At 37.0% G+C, this 27,534-nt stretch overlaps 1 protein-coding gene across 4 annotated transcripts in view; it reads left to right on the forward strand.

Annotated features, from left to right (window-relative positions):
- Nucleotides 1-27,534, forward strand: part of tanc2a (tetratricopeptide repeat, ankyrin repeat and coiled-coil containing 2a) — a 132,103-nt gene that overhangs the window by 45,367 nt on the left and 59,202 nt on the right. For all 4 annotated transcript variants that reach the window (XM_043233878.1, XM_043233880.1, XM_043233876.1 and 1 more), the window contains exon 3: nt 19,745-19,842. Coding sequence is in view for 2 of the 4 variants with exons in the window: in XM_043233876.1 (XP_043089811.1) it covers nt 19,779-19,842 (64 nt within the window). In the remaining 2 variants the exon portion in view is untranslated. The remainder of the gene's footprint in view (nt 1-19,744; nt 19,843-27,534) is intronic.

Below are 27,534 nucleotides of genomic sequence, written 5' to 3' on the forward strand. Positions count from 1 at the left end.
CATTCGATTTAAAAAAAAAAACATTTCTGATTATCTTACACTTTTGTGGAAGGTCAGTTTAAGTGTTTCTCAGCTGTTTTCAAAGAATGGCCGCTCTTAAGTTAGCACCGCAATCTGACCTTTGACCTTGACCTGAACTTTAAACCATAATGGGACTTTCAGTGTATTCACGCATCTGCAATTATCATTACAGGGATAGTTTAGTAAGATTTATGTAACATCTAGGCCCCATTTATTTCTCTCTCTCTCTCTCTCTCTCTCTCTCTCTCTCTCTCTCTCTCTCTCTCTCTCTCTCTCTCTCTCTCTCTCTCTCTCTCTCTCTCTCTCTCTCTCTCTCTCTCTCTCTCTCTCTCTCTCTCTCTCTCTCTCTCTCTCTCTCTCTCTCTCTCTCTCTCTCTCTCTCTCTCTCTCTCTCTCTCTCTCACACACACACACACACACACACACACACACTCTCTCTCTCTCTCTCTCTCTCTCTCTCTCTCTCTCTCTCTCTCTCTCTCTCTCTCTCTCTCTCTCTCTCTCTCACCACACACACTCACCACTCACTCACTCACTCACCACACCACTCACTCCACCCACCACTCACACACACACACACACACACACACACACACACACACACACACACACACACACACACACACACATTAGGTTTACATGTTTCATGGGTTCATTCCATAGGCACAATGGTTTTTATACTGTAAAAAAATATTTTCTATTGCTCTACACCAAAACATTTTCTGCATTTTTAGGTTTTCAAAAATTTTAATTCTGTATAAGCTTTTATTCTTCTTAAGCTTGTTTCTTCATGGGGACCACAAATGTTCCCCATAAGCACAAGGGTTTAAGATATTGCCATATACGACACTTCATTATATTATTATATTAGCACATAATCTGTGCCTTTAAGAGAACTTTGTACATTTTTAGAAATACTAAATGCATTTCTATTTGTGAGTCGTTTAGGTTACGTTTTTTTTTTTTTTTTTAGTTCAGGATATCCCAGCGGTTTTGTCAGATTTGGATTACTTCTGGGGACAGTTTCCGCTCCGAAATAAAGCAGAGCAAACCTTAAAACATGCTCACACAGGTTAAACACACATTTAGCAGAACGGATTTGGCAGGATCTCACAAATAGGGGCCACAAGTCAGTGTTTTCTCTAACTTTTTCCTCTTGCTGTTCCTGTTTTTGTTCAGGGTGCATATTTCTGATTAAAGTGATATTTTAATCGCTTTTAATATGTCGCTAATTGTCTGCTAATAGCTACTTGTCGGACTCATTTCTGAAGAGTGACCTCCAATAAAACGCCCCCCAAACGCTGACATGAAAGATTCTGTAGTGCGTTTAGATTGAAAATGGCCTTCAAATTGTTTCCGCTTCACCTAAGGGGACCGTTTTATATCTTGTTCAGAAACAATAAAGTTTTCAATTGACTTTTTGATGAATTAGTTACTCCCTAATCCCCCAAATTATTAAAAATACTTCAAGGTAGCACTTACAACACATCAGAGGCTTGCGGTATTTTTTAAAAGACGCTGTTTTTTTTGCTGTTAATTACGCGTCTGTCTCACACGTCTGCGTTTCTCTGTGCGTGGAGCCCCGGCAGCCATCGCCATGGTGACCGTGGGGCGCGGGATCTGTCGCAGCTGCCGTTATTCCCTGTTTCTTTGAAACATAAGTTTTGCCTTAATGAGGGAATGGTTAGACACCTCATAACATGCGTATGGTGTGTCTCGCTGCTTCGGTTGACCTTTAACCGGGCTAATGAGCCTGTTTTTCATATTGTGAGTAAAACGTTTAGTATAAGCTCTGTGGGCCTGCCTGAGCTCCCACAGCGTTATGTTCTTTCCCAGTAAAAAAAGGAAAGCCGTTGAAGTGATGCACTATTAGTCTACGTTACAAAGCTGGGTTAACTTAATGTATTTTTGAGTGAAACGGGATATTGGCAGGACTTGCTTTTGTTCATTTTGATAGCTGGTCTGTACTGTAAATGGTTGGGGGGCCTTAAATAACAAGTTGTTCGTGGAGCTGAGCGAATTATTATATTTTGATGAAGAATTATAAAGATAAATATTCTTTTTTCCTTTGAAGTCATTTGGATTTTGTGTTAACTTTAAGCTACGTTTTTCCCTTAAGCAAGATGGATAACACCTTTTTAATAAGGCGAGGACATTTTATGCAGAAAGGAAAGAGGCATATTATACAGCTTTGATCCGCGAGCCCCTTGCTGTAGGTTTGACCAGTGGCTTTACAGATATTTTAAGCTCTTCCGTACTTAAATTCATAGTAGATCTTTAAATAACTTGGGTAAGATTATTGCAGCTTTGATGTCCACTAACATGTCTCTTGATGCCTGGAACCAAGTTCTGCATTGCATTTATGATGTATGTTATTTAGTTATTTTTATCTTCAAATACAGCGACTTACAGAAACATTTCCATGAAGTCAGCAAGTCGATGACGTGATAAAATCCATAACTTTTGAAAATACATAAAAAATGCAAATAATGATTTTAATCCATTTAGTTACTGAATGAAAAATACTGCGTTTTTTCTTTTCTGTGTGAGGCTTAATGTCAAAAAGAACTAAATGTTGTATAGTATTTATTTATTTTATTTATTTATGCCAAATAAAAACCATTTTATTGCCATGACAGTGTATACTAGTTTTTAATTTTATTTATATATTTTTTTTATTTACTATTGAATGAAATTTTTCTATTGCTTTTTTAAAAATATTAAATTCTTATCATTTAAAAAAAAGGCTAGGTTAGTTCAGGTCAAAGTGAGAACCCCTCTTGATATTCAATGATTCAGAAATCCTATCAATATTTCTGAGGTTTTATGTAAAAGTTCTTGTAATCTTAATTTGAAAAGCAAATTACTGGCCAGGTCAGAAGGTTCGGGGTTCAGTGTTGGTTTTCTCTGCACAGATGCACTGGACTCATTGCATGCGTGTAATGTAGTTGTTTTCAGAGGAATCGTTCCAGTGTTCATAGCAACAGTGATGTGGACATTTAGTTTCCCATAATGCTGCGGCAGTTCATAAACAATGAGAGGTGAAACTCGGTTTCCAATCCCAGGCTTTATTTATCCGAATAGCTTTAGTTTGGTCTAATGTTCTCGTTTTCTCTGCAGCTTGTTTTTGTAGAACTCAAGCACATTTTGTTATCTGCCTTGCCTCTCTGACAATAAATACATCATTATCTATTTATCTTCATTGTCCGATATACAACACTTTCACACACACAGTATAAACATATAAACGTTTACAGGTTTACAGCACTTTCACCTCAGTTTCACAGCCATTGGCTGGTCATTTAAGACGCCTCCTGTGTGTCCAGCTCCTGTGTGTGTGTGTGTGTGTGTGTGTGTGTGTAAAAGTCAGTCAGCGCCACAGGGATTTGTTGTCTAGTCTGATTGATTGACAGTTCATGCCACCAAGAGGCCTCATGGGAGTGTGCGGCCACAGGGGGAATTTGTTTAACCCTGGGATTACACACGTTCAGGCCATAAAAGAGCTCATATATATTCATTAAGCCCACACCCCTGTCACTTTGACATGGATTTGTGTTATTGCATCAGTCTCTAAAAAATGTTTCAATCATAATGGGCCGCTCTCTCTGGGCAGTAAATAGATGCAAAACACAAGAAGATCATTTGAACAGTATTTCTGCACTGTAAGGGTGAGTGCGTGATGAATACAAATGGTTTTTGACATGACAGGTCTATATATATTAATTTACGACGCTATCTTGGACATGTTCTCGGTTCACACGTGAAGAAATATTCAGACATATTAAAATATACTGTATGTTTAGTAGCCTTATGTATTATTTATTTATATACATATATATGTGTGTGTGTGTGTGTGTGTGTGGTTTGCCTTATGTTGTATATTGTAAATGGGCAGATTTTGCTCGTGCAGGAAAGAACAGGGTGTCAAAAGATCAGCTTATTTAGGAAATTATACGTTTTTTCTGGGCTCCAGGTTTATCAGCTCTGATAAAGAGTCAGTTTAAAAGATCCAGTGATTTCGGATACTTGGCTACATTGTATGAATAGTAATATAGTGTGACATTAAATAATATTCGGTTTCACACCATAGGGCAAATCCTTCATGCTATGCTGATTCTATTTAAGATAAATTACTGTACAAAATTACTATTCATTGACTTGTGAATTTAAAGCTGCTTATCAGATTTGTTTTATTTTTTAGGTTTTTAGTTATAACCAGCGCTGTTTTTCTGTATTGATTTTCCCCCGTAGTGATTTCTTCCATCTACCAGTAATACTTAATTCAGTTGTGTGTGTTTTTCTGCATGAGAGATATAATAAAAATTAAAATGAATGTCATCCTCTGAGTATTATACAGCTTTATTTTTACATTACAATATAATGCCAAACCATAAACAAAATCCATTCAGTATCTTTAATCCAGGACAAGATTTTAAAGCAATATTAATGCAATGACTTTATTATTATTATTATTATTATTATTATTATTATTATTATTATTATTATTATTATTATTATTATTGCTATTAAGTCATTCTCACCCAGGCTGAAACATTTTGAAACATTAATACTAATTAACATTTTGTTTTATTTCTAATTAACATTTGTTCCTGTCATATCCAAGCTGAATGTTTAAGAAACACTTATTATTATTATTTATTATTATTATTATTATTATTATTATTATTATTATTATCAATGTTGTGCTGCTTCATATTTTTGTAAAAACTAATAAAATGTGTAAAATGTAATGCATTCATTCTGAATAAAAGTATTAATTTATTTTTAAAAGTATTTAAATTATAATGTGTATTTCAAACCACACCATTTCTTTGTTTGTACAGAAACAGTTTTCCTTTTAAACAGTTGATGAATTGTCATGTTTTCCATGGGTTTTTTTTTTTTATCGTTTTTTTCCTGGCTTTTGTTGTGATTTAGCTCTTTTGGGTTTTGGGCTCAGTTTTAGACACTCCAGATGTCTTCGTGTGGCCACCTGATACCCGACCTGGGGTCAGATAGCCAGATGAACCGAACCCGCCGGCCCTTTCCCAAAAAACCTGCTGAGGTAAATGAAGAGGACAAGTGGTGGCTCGCCCCGTCGCCCTGGAAACACTAATCATGTCTTCCAGCTTGATTGTGACTTGTGTGTGAGACTGTAGACAGGGAGCATCGATCTGGCATCCTGATTGGAGAATCACTTATGGTCTGCTGATCTAATTCTGATTTAGTACAACATTTCCGTATTCTGTTCAACTGCTGCAAGACACTTTGATTTACATTACTTTGTGAGCAAAGTGGCCACACATCTGGAACGTTTTAATCTGGAAGTATTTTTCCTCATTCATTTGCTTTACGGGAAATCAAAAATGTGCACTTGTCATGTTTTATGAAATATGCATTTCACAAATCTGTGCAAATGAAGCAGTTGAATAAAACATTTAGTAGCCTACATTTAAAATAAAAAAAAAATGAAAAAAATAAAATTGTGTGTGTATATGTGTGTGTGTGTATATATATATATATATATATATATATATATATATATATATATATATATATATATATATATATATATATATATATATATATATACATATACATACACACACACACACACACACACACACATATATATATATATATATATATATATATATATATATATATATATAAAAACAGCAAATGGAAAATTTGTAAGTGGAAAATTTTTTGTGTTAGTGTCAGTTTTATAAGGTTTATACATTAAGTGCCTGTTTTTTATGGAGAAAATGCCAAATCACAACATTTTAAATGTTATGCCATTTCAGTTCAGATGTTTAGTGTTTTTTTTATTGTTTGGTTCTATACTGTACAGCCAGCCAATAATAGTATGCCACTGCTACTTCCCTACACTATAAATTCCCTTTTTATGGCCTTATTGGAAAACGAATGGTTTAAAAGAATAAAACAGGTTGTATTGGCCTCAACATAGCTTGACTACATTCCACCCCTAAGGTTTTACTCTTCTTATTCATTTATTTAAACGTGACCAAGATGGCACGAACACTCATAAATCACGCATTCAGCTGTGATGATGTTGATGGTGTATTTGGCCCTGACTGTATTTTTCTGCCAGCGCTTAACAATAACATTCATCTTGATGTAACTCTATCCTCTGTTGTGTTTACGTAGCGTAGCACATTCTTGACCCGTTGCATCGGCACGCATCTCACGCATTATCTCGACGGCTTTACCAGACCGAAATGAACAGTCTGAGTTCACGCGGTATCTCCTGCCTGTCTTCTTTCAAACCCCCACTGGTGCTCCTCGGAGCCAAACGTTCATTGTTTAGCACTAAAGAGGCACGCCGATGTTATTGATGGCCGTTCTAAGTAGCACAAGGAGGAGGAGGATTGCTTGGAAACCGAATCTAGGTCAGTCTGGCCGGCATGATTCATTGATTCTGATGTGTGTCCATTTACTAGTTTCTCCCTCTGTATCTCTGTATTGTTAATTGCTGGGTGACTGATCGTCCTAAATCTTTCCGTGGCCGTCTGCCCGAACGGGTTTTTGCTTGAAACACCTGCCCTCGGGCTCGCTTTTTATGCAAGCGAAGGCCTCAGCCTTTTACCGGTGCATTGTGGGAAGGATGGCTGGAGGGAAAAACACAATAGACTGAAAGTGGACAAAACAATGAGCCCATAAGAATGTTACTGAACTAGAACCAGGGCACTGTTTTGATTCAGTGTACATTACTGGACAAACGTTTAGAATAATTCAGATTAATAAAAAAATAATAATACTGTGTAATTAAATATTATAAAATATTAACTAATAACTAAGATTGAATATTTGTAAAATATTAAAATAAATGCTTTTTTTTGAATGTTATATTCATTAAAGAGACTGTTTTCTATATTGAAAATAATAACTAATCAGTATATTAGAATAATCTGTGAAGGATCATGTGATACTGAAGGCGGGTGTAATGATGCTGAACATTCAGCTTTGTTATCAGAGGAATAAATTACATTTTAACATAAAATAATAAACCTTTATTTTAAATGAATAATATTTCACACTACTAACTTTAATGTATTTTGATCAAGCAAGAACCTTCTTAACATTATCCCAAATTTTTGCGAACAGCAAAACACTTGATGGAAATGTTTTACATCTGCAATGTCTTTTAGCCAATCAGTTTAGCTTAATCAGTTAGAAATGTGTAATTGAAGAATTTCATATCTGTGCATCTAAATCTGAAGCTTTATCAGGAAATGAACGAGCGCACAGGCTCCTGACCAGAGGAGGAAATCCGGCCGTTGTGTGTCCGATCCAGCACTCACCCCCAACCTCCAAAGAGCCAGCTGCTCCCTGAGATCTCACAGAAAGACGTGAAGGAAGTCCGGCTGAGCTTTTGATGTCCTGCCAGCTGCTTTTGCCTAATAAGCTGATGTCTTCCTGGTCCGTTTTATTAATGCTTTGGTAATCATAAAATAACCATTTGAGTTGGTCTTGCATCAGTGTTTGAGAATCCCGTGCTGTAATCCATCACATAGATAAGAGTAAATCACTTTCTTCCATTACACGGAGAAACCTTGTCTGAAAAGAAGACAGGAAGAAACCTCATTTTGTACCTCCTTAAGTGTACAAAAAGCAACATGTGATATGCTTTCATGCTTTAAAGAGTTTGACCAGTCAAGCCATAGAGGTCACGTCTTTGACATGCTCTTCAGTTGTACCGTGTCTTCCATGTAGTAGCATAGCTACTAGCCTCGAAGCAGAATTGTAGAAATATTAACAATTATTTGCTTGTTTTCTGTCATTTTGTTAATGTGTTTGGATCAAAATCCCTAAAACCGTTTTTGCTCATCATTCTTCAATTCTCTTTGGTGCATCATCCTCATGAGACATTCTGGCTCAGTTATTTTTTTCTTTTTGCTTTTCTATTTTTCAAATTTAAGTCTTGTTTGTTCTGTCTGGTCCATTATCTTCAAGACACTTGGCTTCTGTTGGTTCATTATATCCACAATCCTCATAAGACGTAAGTCGTATGTCTATGTTTTAGCAGCTATATGCACGTAAATGCATTTGACATCGACTCTTTCCCCTCCGATGTAAAGATAGCTCATCATTTAGGTTACAACGCTTTCCCGCCAAATACATGTTTTTAGCAGAAAACATTCCGAAGGCCGTCACATTTAGGTGAAAATCATAAAAAATTCTGGCGGTGGCTACTTTTTAAAAAACCGTATCCTATTTCTACATTGGTTTTTGCAAATGAGGAGTTTTTTTGTTGTTTTTTTAGTTATCTTTGAGCATCCATTCCGAGCAGATACTGGATGTTGGTTACAGTTCCAATGATAATTTAAGCATCAGTGTTTCTTAAAATAGATATAAAGATATTTCTTGTCCCTTTATCCCGTAGGTCTGTTGATTTCTGTCTGTCTCTGGATTATTCATGAGATATCGAATGCACCACCTGACCAGGTTATTTTTTGCCCGTCGTCCTGAAATCAAACTCCAAGGAAACAGGATAATTTTTTTTGTTGGGTGTGTGATTGCGAGGAAGCCAGAGAGATGTTTTAACCTCTAAAACTGCTTACCACACAGAACAGCTTCTCCTTGCTTTCCTTCATAAAATCCCAGGATTCAAAATGTCCTTGCATTGTGACACACATTTCTCCTAATTTAGCACATTTCCATATTTCCTGTTACAGTAACACAAAAACGATTGTAATGTGTATGTATTTGTGTGTGTGTGTGTGTGTTTGTTTATTAGTTTGTTTGCATTTCCTTTTTTTTATGAAATAGTCATTGTATTACAGTTTTTCACTGATGGGAATTATCATTATAAATCTTCAGTATTGCAAAAAAGTGAAGGCACATCATATATATAAAAAATAGTAATAAGAAATAATGGAGAAAATTATGATTATAACAAAATAATGTCACAAATCCAAAAATAGTCGCGTAGGTAGATAGGCTACATGCTCTTTATAGTAAATGTACTCTTTACACAAAATGTTTCCCCTTTGATTTGGAGTGAAATGTGAATCTTTACAGGTTTTGTAAGATAGAACAAGAAACCATTCATGAAATAGCTCCTGGGTGCTTCGTAATAATAAGAGAGTATGAGTTTTATAATGTCAAATGGCAAGATAGAGAAGAACAGAAAGGTACCGCAATGAGGCTCAAGCTATCGTTATAGCAAGACTAAATCAGCGGTCAATTGGTCTCTGAGGACAGGCGTAAGCATGCTTCTTCAGAGACCTTAGCACAAAAGAGCTTCTCAATGTCACATATGAATGCACGTGAAGGCAGTAATAGTATATGATGTGGAGGAGCTAATGGCCCGTCTCATTCTGGTTTCTAGGCTGTATATTCATCGTGACCGAGCCCCTCAAACGCTCTCAGTCTTACCCCCTCCATTTTCCACCAGCATGATGATTCTACTGTTGCTATGCAACGCTCTGCTGTCGCTTAGTGAAGCATTAATTAGAGTGTTACATTTGAATACCGTCGTTATCGCCTCTCAGAATTGCCACGGCTGGCATATTTGCACTCAACTTTAAGATTCCACCACAGTGACTGGAACTAGCACTGTCCACCATTGCTGCAGGGTTTATGACCATGTACATGGGTACAAAATAGTTCACATAATTCTCACAGAATCAACAAAAAAACAAACAAACAAACAAAAAGATGGACTATTTTATCGCATTCGTTACATTTTATTTATCTTTTTATGTATGTATTTATGTTGTGGGCAATTTATATCATTTGATTTCTCTGTGTTTCATCATAATCATCATGAATTAATAATTTGAATATATTTGTTGTTTTTATTTATTCTATTTTACAGCACAATTATTTCTAAGATTTTAATTCTTTTCTTTATTTTGTGTTTTTAGGTATTTATTCTATTTATTCGTATTCTTTCTTTCTTTCTTTTCTGAGCAATTTATATGATTTTATTTTTGAAGATTTGGAACGTATTCAAACCAGGAAAGTCCGCTAGTTCAATTGCTTTGGTCCGGACCAAATGCAAACTTTAGAGTCTAAATTGAGTTTTAATAATTTATAACAAACACAGTCTCCACTAAGTGTGAACAGAGCTGACTGCAGGCAGTTACCCGGATGAGCCTGTGTTATTAGTTTTACCGGTTATCTGGGAATAACAAACCTTGAAAGTGGCGACTGACCAATCAGGATCGAGTATTCTATGAAGCCGTGTAATAAGTGTATATAAATACACACACACAAAAGTATATATTTCAGAAAAATGTGCTGTGTTTATACATTAAATATATTTATATATATAATAAAAATGTATCAATAAAAAAAAAAAAATTCAAAGATACATTTCTCTCTTTAAGATTTCTCTGTCTTTTACTATCATCTCCATCATAACTATCAATATCCGTTAATGGACACATGCAGTTTTTTAAATATATTATTTTGTACAGCACAATATTTATTCTTTTTTTATTTCTAAACACATAAACCACTGATTGTGCAGTTGCTGTGTGAAACATCAGGTGGTACAGTGTTCCTCAGACTGACCCTGCATGGCATCGCCTCTGAAAAGCAGCACACGCCAGCTCTGTGATTTTCCCTGATTTGTATTCTAAAGGTGATGCCAGGATCCATAATTTTCCTGACAGCTAGAGTGGGCCGCGTTCGCTCTCGGCAGCAAAGAGACCGTGGACTGGAGCGCTGCCACATGCAGGATGGGATTTCTGGAGCACTAACTCGACCGGGACTGCAGGAGCAGAACCGGCCCGTCCTGCCCAATTACATTACAGTCTCCCCTCGTCCTGCTCCGTCCCGTCACCTGATGTGAGACACAGAACGACTGGCAGTCTGATCAGAGAATGTTTCACCCTTCTGTGAATAGACTAACCTCTTCATGCTTCGTATGACATTAAACAGGCCCGGATTGGAACATTCAAGCATCCAAAATCAGCGTTTACACTCTTTGGGCTGGTTAATTGTGGCAAAGGGTCGATACATTTAACTTTTTCGTGCTATTTCCATCACAGTGATCGTCCTCTCAGCACCTCCCAAACTAAACACAGGAAGTTGTGTCACAGCAGTGCCACGAATTTCTCCTCTTTTCAGCGGCAACAGTGGCACAATTTATAACTGCTCTCTCTCTCTCTCTCTCTCTCTCTCTCTCTCTCTCTCAGAGAGTTCAGTGTTGTGTGCAGAGGCAGTAAGTGAGTAGATAAAGCAACATTGTGTCGTTAGTCATTGGGTAAATAATGTTTTAGGTAGTAATGTTTAAGCAGGTCTACAGTAGTGAAGGTAGCACATTTTTTTTTTGCGTAATAGAATCAAGTTTTTTCGAAATATACTTTTTTTTGTGACATTATACTTGCTTTTACTGTCACTTTGGCATATTTACAAGTTGTTGTTTTTAGCGTATCCTTCCTTCCTTTCTTCTTGGAGGGAAAAATATTTTATATATAATTTAGAATCTTACTCGCCCCAGAATATTTAACAGCAATATGCAGCATATGCTTTAAGTCACATGGCTTTATTCAGATGTTTGCTTCCAGTCAGACCAACAGGCTTTACAGTGCATGCGCTGAACTGTCAAAACTCACAGAAACTTAAAGCCCTTCACATCAGCGGTGAAAGGCGAGGAGACACTGGCCAATTATTTTGACTGTGAATCAAAGTAAGAAGTGAAGCAGGGAATTCTTTGAAAAGCAGCGAGAACAAACGGGCAGGGGCTCTTTTTGAAGATGTGTGGACTCTTTGATTTCAGGCTCTCCATTAAATCTGTTCAAACCCTGGGCTGCGACGCCTGATGCCCCCCACATCACCTCACAGCACACCCGCCCAAAACCCCCCGCTGGCTGACGTTCTCTCTTCATGGGCTTCTGCCTGGGCAAAAACTGCCAATTTGTTTAGATAAAGCTTCATTTTCTGGTAATTATCACTCTACACCGTAGCCTGTGGCACAGTCATGTAGACTTTAGATTACTAGCGAGATTAGATGGAGGAAAAAACCCCAACTGAACTCAGTCAGACAGTTTGACCTCTCATACTCGGATAATTACTTCTAGAAAACATTTTGTAGTTTTGTTGGTGGTGGATGAGCATGACTGTGGGCAAACTTGAAGCAGCATGTCGTGTTTCTGTCTGTTCAGATGAATTGTGTCACTGTCTGTCCATGTATTTTCCCTGCTTGATCTTTTTGTAAACTCTCAATAGATGAACTCTGATGACTTGCGGGAGAATAAAGCACGCTGTTTCTTTTGTCAGTTTGAAACGCGACACACCTGCTCGGCTCAGGTGATGTCTTGGCTGTTTGTTTCGACTGCTTGCTTGCCCTGGGAGACAGCAGTTTCAGTCTCGTTTGCTTGCTTCGTCACAGTTTCTGGGATGCACAGGTGTGTTTGGAAACAGCGTTGTATTTATAAGTTCTCAGGCTGCAACAAAGAACACTTGTAGTTGGTGGATTTGCAAAAGTATGTTTACTCCTGAAGGTTTTTTTTTTTTTTTTTTTAAGGAAGTTGTTTTTTATTTTTGTTTGTATTATATTATCATGTACATTAAATACATATACACACACACAAACACACATATAATAATCATCCAGCATGCCTGGAATATTCATGCTACTTAATAGTAAGAATAGGTGCAATAGGTACGTTGCAAATTTCATGGTATTGAATAATCAAACTTCTGGTTTCAAATTAAAAGATTTTTTCTGAGACAATTTACCACTGCTTTGCTGAAGAAACATGCCCCTCTGTTTAAAGTTTCTTATGCCAGAAGATCGGGATCAGGAAGCATCAGTAGATGGAGTGTGTAGGCTGCGTTTATAAACAGAGGAGTTTGTTCTCTTTTTGGAGCCCAAGTTTCTGTACTTTACATTAGAGCTGCTGTGTTGTGTTTGGAAAGGAAGTGATAGGGACAAAGGGAAGATGCTGTGTGTTTGCATAGCTCTTTGTGTGTGTGTGTGTACAGCTTTAACTGCATTTCCTCGCTCTGTGTGAAGTTTTCTCTCAAGGAAAGAAAAATCTCAGGTCAAATTCGTACTATTGTCTCCCTCTGTAAGTCTTGAGGTGTTTCAGAGGAACACAGACTAATTAGTGTGACTAACACACACACACGGTAAAATTGACTTGTCCACCGACTAGTGTGTGTTTCTACATGCTGTCATATTCTGGGAATGTGCTGCATGCATTCATACCTATACCTATCTACTCTTCTTTGTTCTTCTTCTGTGTGTGTGTGTGTGTGTGATAAAGAGTGTTTTGTTTCATTGCACACGACCCAAACCTCGTAGTCACAAGACGACACTCGACCCCCCACCCCCCCTCCCTTCCCGGCACTCTCTCCGTTCATTGGCTTTGTAGAGCAGTAGAAAACAAACAGCATGCGATTCCTGTAACACTGCGCTGTGGGAGGCATTAGTCAAAGAGAGACTGTATAAAATATAAAGCTCTGCGGCTCTTGGCTCTTAGTCATTCACGCTCCTGTTGAATCCATCAAGCTCAAAACAGTGGCTCAGGCCAGAGAGTTTTATATGCCCACAGTAGCTCTCCAGTTACGCTGTGTGACACTTGGAAAAGTCAAAGATTTGAAAAGAGATACTTGACTTCAGCTGATTGTTTTTGGTCCTTTAGATCTTTTTGCAGGCAGATCAATTTATTGATTAAAAACATTCATGTCATTAGAATATAGAGACTATATTATGAAGAAATTAATCTCCTTAATAGTGGACCGTTATCTGTAGTTTGCTGCTTAACCATAGTTTAATTATTATTATTATTATTTTTTTAATGAATGATTTAATTATTTATTTTTGGTAAATTTTTATTTATTTAAAAATAATTGTTACAGAATAAATAAATAAATATATATATATATATATATATATATATATATATATATATATATATATATATAATATGTAGATTATATTATATAATATTATATAAAATATATTTATATTTATATAAATTATATACCTTACTAAAAGGAATAAGCAACAAATAAAACATTTATTGAGAGAAAAGTCGTATTTAAGTGTTACCTATAAGTGTGACCCTTTTATAAAATGCTTACCACATAATAAAAAAATTAACTAAAAATATTGAAATTGAAGCAAGTTCGTACAATGCAGTCCTTCCACTAAAAAAAATAGTTCCTGAAAGCAACAAACGCAAGAGAATGTTCTGAATGCACCTCTCATCTAATGGAGCTGAATTAAAAACAGAATAGCTTATCATCCGCTGCATCATTTTTTTTGACCATATATGATATTTTTGTCACGCAAATACATCAGCTTATCTCTCATCATGAGAAGACGCGTCTTTAGTTTAAAAACAGATGTGGCGTAGCAGGAGATTATAAGTATAATTACAGTGTAAACTGATGGACATATGAGCATATACAATCATACCTGAAACAGAAAGCTATTAGATACAGTAATATTCCCTCATCACGTGGGAAATCTGCACTCTTTCACATAGATGTGCGCCACACACGCAAAATATCTAAGCATTTATTAGATGGGGGAGGGCATGGTCTCAAAATTAAAGATGAAAGATGCATCATAACGCCAACAGGGGTCACTCATACTTCATTAAGTAAATAAGTCATTTAATTTTGCCAAAATGCATAATACACGGAACAGTTTTATTCTGTATTATTGACTATCATTGATTGAACGGTGGTTGCTAAGGGCGTTGCTCAGGGATACACAGAACCGCTGGGTAAAGCGGTCATAGCCGTGCTGTATCGTGAATAAAATAATAAAACACAGCTGCTAACCAATCAGAATCCAGGCACTGAACTAACCGTTTTATTTATATATGTATGTGTGTGTGTGTATATATATATAATGTATGTATTTGTTGTGACTGAGTGCAGTATTTTCCAGCATTTAAATGTGCATTCCAGCATATTTGCGTTTACTTTCATGCTAAATTAGGCTCTGTATATCGTGACTGATGAAAATTGATCCAGCCATGCCTAATGGCAGTGTTTGTGAAACCATTATTGCGTTTGTCTGACCGCTACTGCTGCGTGGAATAGCCTGCCCTTAAATTGAAGAGGGCCAGCCCAGTTCCAGTTAACATTTTAGATTATTACAAACAATTTGTTGCTACTGAAATGATCTTAGCACTCCCACTTCACCCTCCATGCATCGTAGCGGCAGTATTTTCAACGACCTGCCGAGTGCAGTAAGAAAATGGCTGTCATTTACAAGCAGCAGCTCCCAGCCAGACTTCCATGTCTGCAGCTAACATGACATCCCTCCTGCTGTGGCCCATCAGTCCGGAAGATTCCATCACCGTGATGCAGGCTGATGACTTGTATGGATACCTTTAGACGGTGTGTGTGTGTGTAACAGTGAATTAAGGAAGGCAGTATCCCCCCTTCAGGCCGCTTTGATTCTGATAACACCGTCTGTTTCTTAACTGATTGCAGAGTTATAAAAGCTCAGACTATCTCTAGTTTGATGAGGAAGATTTTATAGCTGATAGAGCATGTAAATCTCTCTGTTTTGATGCCTTTTTGAAGTCTGTGCAGGTGTGTGAGATTTAGGCAGACTGTGTTCTGCAGGCTGATCTGATTGCTAATGACTTGCTTGCACATAATGTTCAGAAATGTGTTGATCTGTAGTCCGGTGAATCACTGCCTGATGAGCAATGCTAGGTCAGGACAATGTGTGCATATGCCACTTATATAAAAATCAAACTTCAGAATTTTATATATATATGTAAACCCTGATATACTTTTTCCCTTGAGGCAATTCTTTTTTTTTTTTTTTTTTTTTTTTTTTTTTTTTTAATCTGTTTAGCTCGTCTGTCCCACTCTATGCTGATAGCTCTTCTTGTGCTAGTAATCCAGTCGGACAATCTCACACAGACCCCCCTCGGCCGGGCCGGATTAGCAGCAGACACACACACGTAACAAAGCCGAACATTCGGCTTTGGCTCTCCAGGACTCTGTCCGGTTTCTGGCACACTTTTGGAGTGTGTCACTCGTCCCACTGCTGCTGTTTAGCCCAGACAAGTATCAAGGAGAGAAAGCAAAGTGCAGCTAAATCACACTCATCCCCCTTCTCTCCCACAAACGCTTACAGCCTCTGCCAGCACAGACAGACAGACAGCAGGTCTTCCTAAAGCCTCGCTGCGAAGACTAGTTCACAAACAGTTTACGATTAGCAAGACCACGCGTCATTCAAACTGACAAAGTCTAAAAGATTTGACTTTGTTTTGAAGATGTTTTCAAGTTTGGGAAGATGGCTGTTGATTCACAACAATATTTTTGGATGTTTGTCGTAAACATTTCTTAGTTTTCAGTTTTAAATGATGTTTTTTTGTTTAAAACGTTTTCCACAATGTCAATGGTATTTCTTTGTTTTATTAATTGATTTTTTTTGTTTGTTTCAAAGATTTTGCGCAGTCAGCGTCAAGGACTGTTTGTTTCTTTACTTTGTTTTTGTTTGTTTTTTTTTGGTTTTTTTGTTTGCACTGTCAATGTCAAACACTTTTTTTGTTTATTTTTACTTTTATTTGCCTTATTATTTTCCACAATATCAACTGAGGTTTCTGTTTGTTTGTGTTTTATTTTTAGCTTTAAGTTGTTGTTTTTTTTTCGTGGTCAAGCAGTGTTTATGTAGTTGGTTTTGTTTATTTGATTTTATTGCTTGTTTGTTTCATGCTTTTAGTTAGTAAGCTCTCATTTGTGTTAAAGCATAATGAGTTATCGCACTCGAGGAGCATCACGAAAGTATGAATTTGAAAAGTAATCTCAAACGCGCCGTTTATTCTTGTGTGTTTCATAACTGATGGAGATGCTGCGGAGGGAAGGATTTGGTATAACTCTCCTCAGACTTCAGCTATATTAAAAAATGAGCGATAGATCCTTCCACTGCTCCGTTGCAGATGCCATTTTTCACTTTCCCAACTTTCAATCTAAGTTTCTCATTAGTTTGTGTGTCAGCTTTTCTACAGACCTCATTAAAGCGTATGTCCAAGTATGAGGACTGCATTGGGGAATAGTGTTAGTCTCGTCACTCTCGTGCTTAGGCACGGTTCACTCGGCAAACAGCAGCAAACCTCGCTACACTGAGTTATGTCTTCTCCTTTCTTCGTCAGCTAGAAGAAGCACAGCCTCAGGATAAGGTCATCCTTTTCTTCATCTCTCATTTTTATTCAAAAGCTGTTGCACTCCCCCTTTTGCTCTCAGCCTGTTTGTCTTGACTTCTTTCTACTTTGTGCGTCTGCAACATTGCAAACGAAAGTAAATAAAAAAAAAAATGGCTGGAATTGGAACTGAACCTTGAAAAACAAATCAAATAAAAGTATGTACTTTGACACAGCACATGCATATTTTCAGCATACTGTGCTTTTGAAACATATTTATTCAGATTTTGCATACTATTTAGGACCGATAGCAATGCCTGAACTGAATCCTTTGGTCTCCAAACTTAAAGGGTGCTTACCTGGTGTCCTTAGTTCACCCTTCAAGCATTTTGCTCAGTTAATAAATCTACGTTTTGCTGGAAAGTCGCTCATTTGAGAGTGCTCTGTTGGTCTGGTGATATTACTGTTGCAAAAGGTCTTATATTTGAATCTCAGATTATCTGACTTTTTGAGGAAGAAATAGCGGGGGTGCATTTGGTTGTGGTTTGTTTTGCATTTTATTGGACTTGATTAGCTTGACCCAAGTTGTTCAGCATCGTTAACATTTAACATCTCATTCCTCCTTCACATTTGGCTTCAAGCAGGTGAAGAGACTCTTTCATGACCAGGCAGAAGTGCGAGGGGGCGGCAGGGCGTCAAGTATGCCGAATGAGCTCGCTAAAAGTTACCACAATTGTTTTTTTCTGACATAATTATTTACAGTAAGACTAATATATTTGTGACCCTCACTGAATCATATCAACACTTAGGCTTTTTGCCAAATGTGGCCCCAGCAACATTATTAGCAGTAAAGATCTACCAGCGCTGGCTCAGCGAAAGCAGCATCGAGTGCTAGAGAAGACTATCTGCCCGTGGACACTGATTTGAAATGCATGTGTTCATGTACACACGATCCCGCTACATAGACATCTGTTTCTCATTTGTGTGACCCCGGCCAAGATTACTTCTGAAGGTGTGGAGGCCCAGATTAATACTGAACTCTGCCAAGAAGAAACCGAGTACATGCAGTGATCTGTCTATCTATCTATGTCTATCTATCTGTCTATCTGTCTATCTATCTATCTGTTGTTCCGTCTGTCCTGTCGTTCATCTGTCTTTTTTCTTTCATTGCATTAATCTAATTTGTTCATTTTTTTGTCTTCATCTGTAGTTCTGTCATTCTGTCAGTATTTTTTCATATCTCACAATTCTTACTTTTTTTTCTCAGAATTGTGAGATGTAAACTTTTCTTTAATTCTTTAATGTAATTTTCTTTCTTATAATTCACAATTCTGAGAAAAAAAGTCATAATTGTCAGAAAAAGGTTTTGTGCAAATATGACTATTTCTTGCAACTTATATCCCACAATTCTAACATTCTAACTTTCATTATTATTATTTTTTTCAGTGGCAGAAACAAGCTTCTATACTAAAGTGTACCGCAGGTATCTGAATTTGTTAGTTTGCTTATTTATTTATTTTTTGGTCTGCTAACTTGCAAGACTACATTATAACATAGTCTGGCTTGCTTTGTTGGGGACACTTAACGTCTGGTGATTATCGTCCAATTGAAAATGCGTCTCTGCATTTAATAAGAAATTGTTCATTCTCGTCATTATACATCCCTGTCATTGTATTCTTCTACCTTATACTGTATAGTGCTTTGATGCAACCTGTGTTGTTAAAAGCACTATATAAATAAAAATGATTGATTGATTGATTGATTGATTGATTGATTGATCTCTCCTGTCATTTATTATAAGTTTGACTTATATATTTTGAGACATAGAAAAGGATCAGAAAATGTTGCAAAGTGAATTTAAACTTACATCACTCGCATAGAAGTCATAACTCATTTTATCAGAGAGGTTATATTATATTATATTCTGGTCTGTTTTATTCAACTTTTCTGTAATGTCTGCATACGTGTGAATTTTGGTGCACAAAGATTAATTTATTAAACTGATTTATAACTTAATTCAATTGAGCTCTACAGCCAGCATCCCTTTGTGCAGCAGCAGAAAAAAGCGTGTCTCTATCCTGTGCTCTTTCACACATATAAACACACACACACACACAGCTCATACATGAAGCAGTAATTAGCAGCATCAGGGTGTGATCCCTCCGCAGTGTGGGTGTTGAGTGAGGCCTAAAATAATCCAGTGAAGAATGACGAATCCCTCGAATGAAACTCATTATCAGCTGCAGCGTTCCAGCAGGCTGAAGGCTCTGTGTACCTGAAACATATAATCACAGCCTCCCAAAAATCCCCTCAGTAACTCTTTGTCTAGACTTCAGAGCTGATGTGTGGCGAACATCACCATTCGAGCCGCACTTGTAAAGAGATCACACGTTTTGTTGATAGGCAGAGGAGTTGTGGAGAAAGTGATTGTTACAAGTCTTATTTATAGATTCAAACATAGTGGCGACTGTTATCATGCACTCTACTTTTTTTGGTCGGCGTTTGTTAGTAGAAGAACTAATATGCTAAAGTGGCAATTTCAAGTTTATTATTAATATTGTTTATGTATTCATTCACGCAGTTTCGTGAATAACTCTTGCATTGTCCTCTCTGTCTTTCTGCAGATCTCTCTATAGCCCGGTCCACAACTGTGCAGTCATGTTCAGGAACAGTCTGAAGATGCTGCTTGGCGGCAAATCCAACCGCAAGAATCGAAACAGCGGTAGGTTGGGTTTTCTTTTTTAAATCTGAAAGCTTCCCTACAACCGGACCCCCGTGCAAAATATATAAATCTGCATTCAACTTCTGTCACGCAGTCAGTGTCAGTTTTCAAAAGAGTCAAAGGAGCCTGGGGGGTAAAGACAAAGCTCTCAAGCTTAATGCAGCTTTAACATTCGGTAGGAGAGAGTGGTTTAAAATGTGTCAGTGGGTAAGCTATGTTTATGCAAGTAATTTTTCTACATGAATTTAATATCAAAGCAAACTTATGCTCTTTCGCGTTAGTCAGCTGCTAATGCATAAAGTCATGCAAATGATTTAGCTAAAACGGAATTACTAAGTGAAGCACATTTTCCAAAACGGTAGCTGTGGGGTAAAGTGTGTTTAAATATTCTGATAATTAAACTTTTTTTGGGCTGATTAAGGAAAATGTGAATAATGCGCAGGAAAATAAAAACTGAACATAACTTATAAAGACAAGCCCCGCGCGCTTAACAACTCTCCTCGAGGTCCCGTTCTGTTGTGCTCCGTCTAGCATTTTTGAATATGAAATGTCGTGTTTCTGTATGTCTGTGTGTGTATTTTAGCTCTCAGAGAGACTTCAGGCTTGCGTTGAGAGGATTACAGTAGTCAGAAGCAACTGTTGGAGGGAAATTAGGATTCTGTCAGCGTTTGCCAGTGAACCTTAAACGGTGAATGGAAAGAAACGGTGCTGTTCGGTGAATGAGCACAGACCTTCGGTGCACTGCTGTATTTTGCAGGTGTAGAAAAAAATTGAGTGTTACATAACCCCCCCCTTCTTGATGCCTGTTGACTGTCATCATCGTTTTCACCTTCGTTTAAGGCCTGTTTCAGCTCAGAGCTCCTTTCAGCGCTTATATTAACAGGTTGCTGCATTTAAATATGACTGTTTTGTCAGGTTTTTCCACTTGTGTTTATAATGTTTGCACATCTGCCAGTCTAGAAAGACATAAACATATTAAAGATGCACTACCTTTCAAATGTTTGGTGTCAGTAAGATTTTTTTTCCAGCAATGATCCATTAAAAAGATTTAAAAAAATGACAGTCCTTCACAAAGAAACCAAATGTTCTGTTAAACATTATGTTTATCAAAAGAATCCTGAATTATCACCGTTTCTCCAACAAAAAATATTAAGGAGAATGGTTTTAACTGCGATAATGATGATAATAATAGGCTAAATGTTTGTTGAGCAGCAAATCAGCATATTAGAATTCTCAAGGATCACGTGATGCTGAAAATGTAGCTGTCCATTACATGAATAAATGGTATTTTTTTTAAATCATTAAAAGAGAAAACAGTTACGTTAAATTTAAGTTGCATTTTTACTATTTTTTTAATGAAATAAATACAGCATTGGTGATTATAAAATGCCTTTTAAAAAAACATTATATTAGCTATACATTACATTTCTACAAAAAAAGTAGTGTAGCTGCTCAAGCAAATTTATCCTGTTTGGAATTTCTTTTTGTTTTAACTGGAAAACAAATACAGTTACTTGCATGGCCATCAGAGCTCATTATGTCAGAGAGGTTGGATTAACCCCTAGATGATTTTATTTTATTTCTGTTTTTATTTTGATATTGATTTTGGCAGTTTATTGATGCTCTTTGGGGTATGAGATTCATTCAGATATAGATTTTCTAAATGCACATGTGATTTCACACTGATTAGGTTTTCAGGCCAAACCCTGACAAAAATATAATTTATGGTCATTGTTAAAATCAATAACTAGTGTAATAAACCAGAAATCACTTTTGTTACACAGAATGCTAGGCCTAGTATGTTGACGTGTGTACACTCTTCCAGGGTTAAGCTGTGTGCGTGATGGATAAGAAGGGTGTGTTTGTTTGTCTGTGTGCTTTCTTGTTAGCCGTGTTTGCTTTTGATTTTCACTAGAGTAGGGCTCTGTGACTGCAAGGACGTCCACGACTGCAAACTTTTGTTTATCTCGCACATAACATGTACATGCGCTCAAACACACACATACTTTACCTCCCTTCATACCTCAGGTCCGTCTGAATCTCCCATAAAGCTTCAGTCAAACAAGTGGCAAGTCTGACTCACCCAACAGACCAGCCATTCACCCCGGTGAGATGTGTATCAAAGGGACCTCACACTTCCCAGAAAGACCTCCTGTCTTCAGCCGCTGTCCTCAGACTGTGGTTGAAACTCATGCTTGTGTGGTTGAGGTCTGGAGTCGTTTTCTCTTCAGGGCCTGCAACTCCCCTATAAGCTTGAAGGGGCCAATTTAGTTCCAGCGCACTTTAGGGTGTCATTACTGTCACGGGTTTAGATGAATGTAAAGCTGTTTAGAGTACCCCATTGAAAAAATGACAGAAGTGCATAGCATTAGAAACTATAGAAGATGCATATAGGGCTCAGTAAGCAAATTATAAGTTTAAATATTTACCATAAAATGTAAGAGTAAGCAGTATTATTGAAGACACAGAGCCAAGTTGGTGGTTCTAAGACTTTTAGTGGTAATTAGATCAAAAATACTCTTTGGTAGAAATAGTACAGTGACCAAGGTGTCCTGTGATTTGATTTTAGTGAAATTGTTTAGTCAAATGGTTTTCAGTGAAGTAATAGATGATTCATATTTGAAACAGAACCAAAGTACCATTCACTGTATTGTACGTCAAACCAGGCCTAATTATCCTTTTTATTAGTTTAATTTTTTTTTCACTAGTGATCCCCATGCAAATGAATAAATAAATAAAAATAATAATAAATAAACAAAAACAAATAAGTGATTGAGTTCCAGTAGAAAGTCAATTTTATTTAAATATAAATGTGTTTATTTGAATTTGCATTTGAATCCATATTGGAAAATGAGCATGACAATTAAATATTTTGTTGTCGATAAATAATGTCTAAAAAACTTTTATGTTTTTTGCTTAATTATCTAAATTTTGTAGAATCATTAAAAGCAATAAGGAGCATATGCTGAGATTTATTTCGGGGAAAAAAAATTCAGTCACATACAAGGTTTCTCGAAAGAAAATCATGCCATAAACTTAAGAGCTACTCCAACCCCAGTTGTTCTTTTAAAATTCATTAGGCTTGAGTTTTAAAATAGGCCTAGACACCGATTCTCAATCAGTGCAGAAGAAGTGTCCTGTTGTTGTGAGGCCCGTGGGTTTGTCTGTTTTGTATAACAGCTGTATTGTTGTGCTCGTCTTTGATCTCGTCTTTAGACTGGAGGATTTCCACAAGGTTTTGTCATACAGTAATAGCTCTCTTCACTCGGCATGTCTCCTCGTATCCTGCAGTGCTACATATGTGGCGTGCTTGTGGAGTTTCTAGTGTCATTTTTTTCATTCCTTCCTGCTTTTCTTTTTTCTTTCAGTATTCGGTTTGATGCAAATGCAGCTCTCTGGGCTGAATATATTTGCCATAAATTAGATCTGCACAGCCAGCAACTTACAGAGCACAGCAGAGGAACTGAGCTCCACGGTGAAGAAAAAAAACACGTGTCGCGGGGCGATTGATGGTTAGCCTCTAGACCCCTCAGACATCGTGAGCAGAATCCTAACCGTCTCAAACAGCTGCCAACAGCATTGACCCTTGAGCCCTGTGTGGTTTGAATATGATTCAAGCCTGTATAAAAAACGCAGGTTATATTTTGCCTGTAGCGTGTCATTGCGCTGGCTGATTTTGACAGATGTGGTTGCGGCAGGTTTGATGAGTGTAATTATTTTTATAGAGAGGGAACTTTAAACAAATACATGCTGATGAATGCTGATATTGGACTATTTGGGTAATGCATGGAGAAACTGATATCTAATTGGACGAATTTGTTTTCAGATTGATCCCACAAACCAATGTAAGTTATGCAAGGCACTGTATAGGGTGAAACAACTCACCTTTAGCCTGTCTACTGTTAAATCAAAATAAATAATAAAACATTGGTAACAATATTAACTACACCTAATTTGCTGCTTATTAATAGTTATCAAGGTATTTGTTAAGTTTGAGTATTGGATTAGGGATGTAGAATAAGGTCATTTAGAATTAATGAAGGCATTAATGTGTTCTTCATTACTACTGATAAATGCCTAATATTCTAGTAATACGCATGCTAATAAGCCACGAGTTAAGAGACCCTAAAATAAAGTGTTATCAAAACATCAAAGCATCTTTTAGTTTTAATTGAGAATACCCCTTAAAAGTTATTGTATACAGCATTCTAGAAATGGAATGTAAGTAAATATAATTTAAATTTGAATTAATTTCAGATCATGTATGAAATTTAAAGGCATCCATATAACTTGAAAGAAACGAAAGGTTTGGCACAACAAGCCTAACCTAAATGATTGCTTATTTGACAAAGCCCTACCAGAAAATTTTGAATGGATGGATGATAACCTGTGTTGAATCTTTTGTTGTAATTCCTTAAATTACTCTTACTGTAATTCCAATTCTAATTCTGTTTCCTTTCCGGTGGGTTTAATTTAAATGTAAATTTAGAAGGGAGCCGATTCCTAAATTCTGCGTTTGGCACAATCGTGATTGGCTATTGCTTCACTGGTGTAAAAACCATGATGTTAAGGTTAAAGCCTTGTTTGATACAGTAGATTATGGGTGCTCAGCTCTCGTCACAGTAGCTAGTCAGTTGGGTGAAGCCCTGTGCTTGGTAATTGCCGTCTTTTCAGTAATTTATTGGTTTAGCAAACCAGTTAGCCAGCTTTAGTGAGTGGAGAATTCAGAATGCATTTCTAGTCCTTCAGAAGATTATTAACTAGTCATTTAGAGGACGTTTTCACATAAAGCAGTTATGCACTGGTGTGACTCATGAGTTGGCGTTCTGAAGAGTATACTGAGTTTGAACCAACAACCTTTTGAGTTCAAACAAAACTCTTTATCTATTTGATTCTGTTAATGCTGTTTATGGTTCATTGGTGCAAAGTCATCTCTAAACTTGCTAATAATGTAAAATACCCCATAACCCCTTTACTTCCGTCAAATTTCCTCTTGTCATCCACTTTCCTGTAGCTCAGCAGCTCTTCTCCAATGTCGCTGTCCTTTCTTGCTGATAGAAACTGGCCTTTGGCCCAACCCAGGGTGAACTGCGTGCCAAATAGGGTCTGTGAATGTGGAGGAGTTTTTACTCCAGTCCTCCCCCTGAAAGAACTCTAATCTAGCTCTAATCTGGAATCTAGCAGGTTGATTGTAATTACAACACACTTGGGAGATTCTCAAATGTTAATATCTCTTCACACCAAGAATGGTAACTATATAGATAACCGCAGTGTAACTAAATTAGTATCCACACAATAACATTCTGTTTAATTATTTGCGCATGTTATCATTATATCTTTGGTGTGGATTTCCCTTTTCTTATAGAAGGATTATTGAGATTACTAAACTGTTTAAGTTGTTGTTATATTTAGTGCCCCTCAAGATGCAAAACCCCTTCATATTCCTAGACTGGTTCTCTAAAGGAAGATCTGTAGATCTTTAAGGATTTTAGTCCGACCTTATTTGGTGTTGTTGGGGTTTGTGAAAGGAAGGTAGATGTGCTGGGGATCTCTTCAGCATGCTTCCAGTCTGAGAGGCAACAGAATGCAGCTCTTAATCAGCTTTTAATGTCTCCTAATAATCCAATTTTATTGTTACATTCTGGCAGATGCATGAAGCACATGACCCTCCTGAAATAGTCCAGCATGGACCCTCAGTAATGCCCCTGTGCTGTCGGATTTGGATTTGTTATACTTTGGTCACCCGTTTGCTGATCCTTAAAGGTCCATCAGTTTCATCTAGACTTTGTTGAAGGATCCTTGAGGGCCCATCAGCTGTCAATGACTCCAATGTTACGATGGTCGTGCTTCGAAGTCCTTATTTTAAGGAGTCTCCTATAAATATGGTTGTTCTTGGGAAAGCATTGGAAAAGGAGAAATATATCCGGTTCTTTGGGGGTGATGGGCCTATTTGACATTCTTATCTCATGCACTATATTACACCATTGAATTAGGTACACATGTTTGGGCTGGAGATTGCTACATTTCGCCAGAGAAGTCAAGCTAAATATGCAGTTGTGGTATTTGTTTCAGTTGCATCAACTTTCATTATAAAAATCATTTCAGTATGTCTTTGAATTCATTGGCTCTTTGCTAGATCTAGATATGGTTACATCTTTAAACTAGAGAACAAACAGCTTTAACATTGTGCATATTTGACTGATTGTAGTGTCTTGTCTGTGTGCATGTATGTACATGTTAGCTTGTTGTACGTTCATGTGTATGTGCAAGTCTTTTACTACTGTGTGTGCGTATGTTTAGGTATAAATTATTACTTTTATTTTATTTACTTTTGTCAGTATAGTTTTCTTTGACAGTCTAATTTTGACGTTTCCTTTTCACCACTCACACACACACAGACATATGTTAACTTTCAGGTATCTAAATGAGTAAATATCATTTAACATTTATTGTTGTAATATTCAGCTAATTATGAATACTGTAAACTTAAGTGGCACACCAGAAGGTGAAATTTGGAATTCCTCCTTATCGGACCTGTCTATTTTTGCTGCCTTTATTCCAAAGTGAAGTGTTTGTGGTTCTGCCAGATTTAGCTAATTTTTATGTCTAACTTTTTAACCAAAGCAGAGCAAAGACACCCGTACAAAGTCACCCCCCCCAACGCACACACACACACACACACACACACACACACACACACACACTGTAGTTATGCAGTTTGTCCTTATCATTGGTGCAGTGACTGCAACACTTCTGTCCACTCAGAGGAACTTGAACACTAGACAGAAGAAACACCTCAGCAGCAGTTTCAGCTGAATCTATTCTCCGGCCCTTCGAATGCTGGCAAAGATGTTTTATAATCCAGCTCTCAAGTTCAAACATACAATGGACTTTTCACAACTATCAGTTATGGATAGACAGCCACATACTTTCAAAACATGATACTGCGTTGTAGAATATTGTGTCCATTTTGTGTGTGTGCATCTCTGTCCATTTGTATGATTTCTTGCAGCTTTTTATCGATCAGATATTTTACTTACCATTGTGTACAATATGCTGTAATGTTAAAAAGTGGCTTGTTTTTTGTGGATTATCTGTACTTTTTTTTCTCCTTGAGCATTTTTTATATTTTTACAGATTTTTGAACTTAATTTAAAACAGTGCCATAATCATTTTGGAGTTAATTGATAAAAATGGAAGTAGTTTGTGGTTACTTCAAGCACAAGGAAGTATTAATTGGTGCAAGAACTAGCTTGAATCATCGTGATGCTTTTGAAAGTTATTTTCTGTAATGTGTTAGATCAATGAAATAAACTGCATAATCACATTTGGGGGAATGAAAGCTGTCATTTGATTTGAAGGTTTAAGAAGGTTAAGCGATATGAATATGTATATGAATATTATGTTGATCTTTACTGGGGCAAATTCAGACCTTATTAGGTTATTTTATGTAACAAAAATGCAAAAGTGCTTTATGTTAAAGGAAAGGTGAGGTTCTAAGCTTCTGAATGATACCATATTTGTCTAGGTAACTGCTTTACAGACTTTTTTTTTTAAACATAATTCTGATGCTATTTTGGACCCACCGGCGGGTCCGTGGGGGGTCATGGGATGCAAAATAAACTTCCAACACAAATTTGTGTTTCACGGTTGATGTTTACAGTCTGTGTATCACCACACTGAGGAGAGGGG

Source organism: Puntigrus tetrazona, chromosome 3 (genome assembly GCF_018831695.1).
Source record: "Puntigrus tetrazona isolate hp1 chromosome 3, ASM1883169v1, whole genome shotgun sequence".
Taxonomy (NCBI): domain Eukaryota; kingdom Metazoa; phylum Chordata; class Actinopteri; order Cypriniformes; family Cyprinidae; genus Puntigrus; species Puntigrus tetrazona.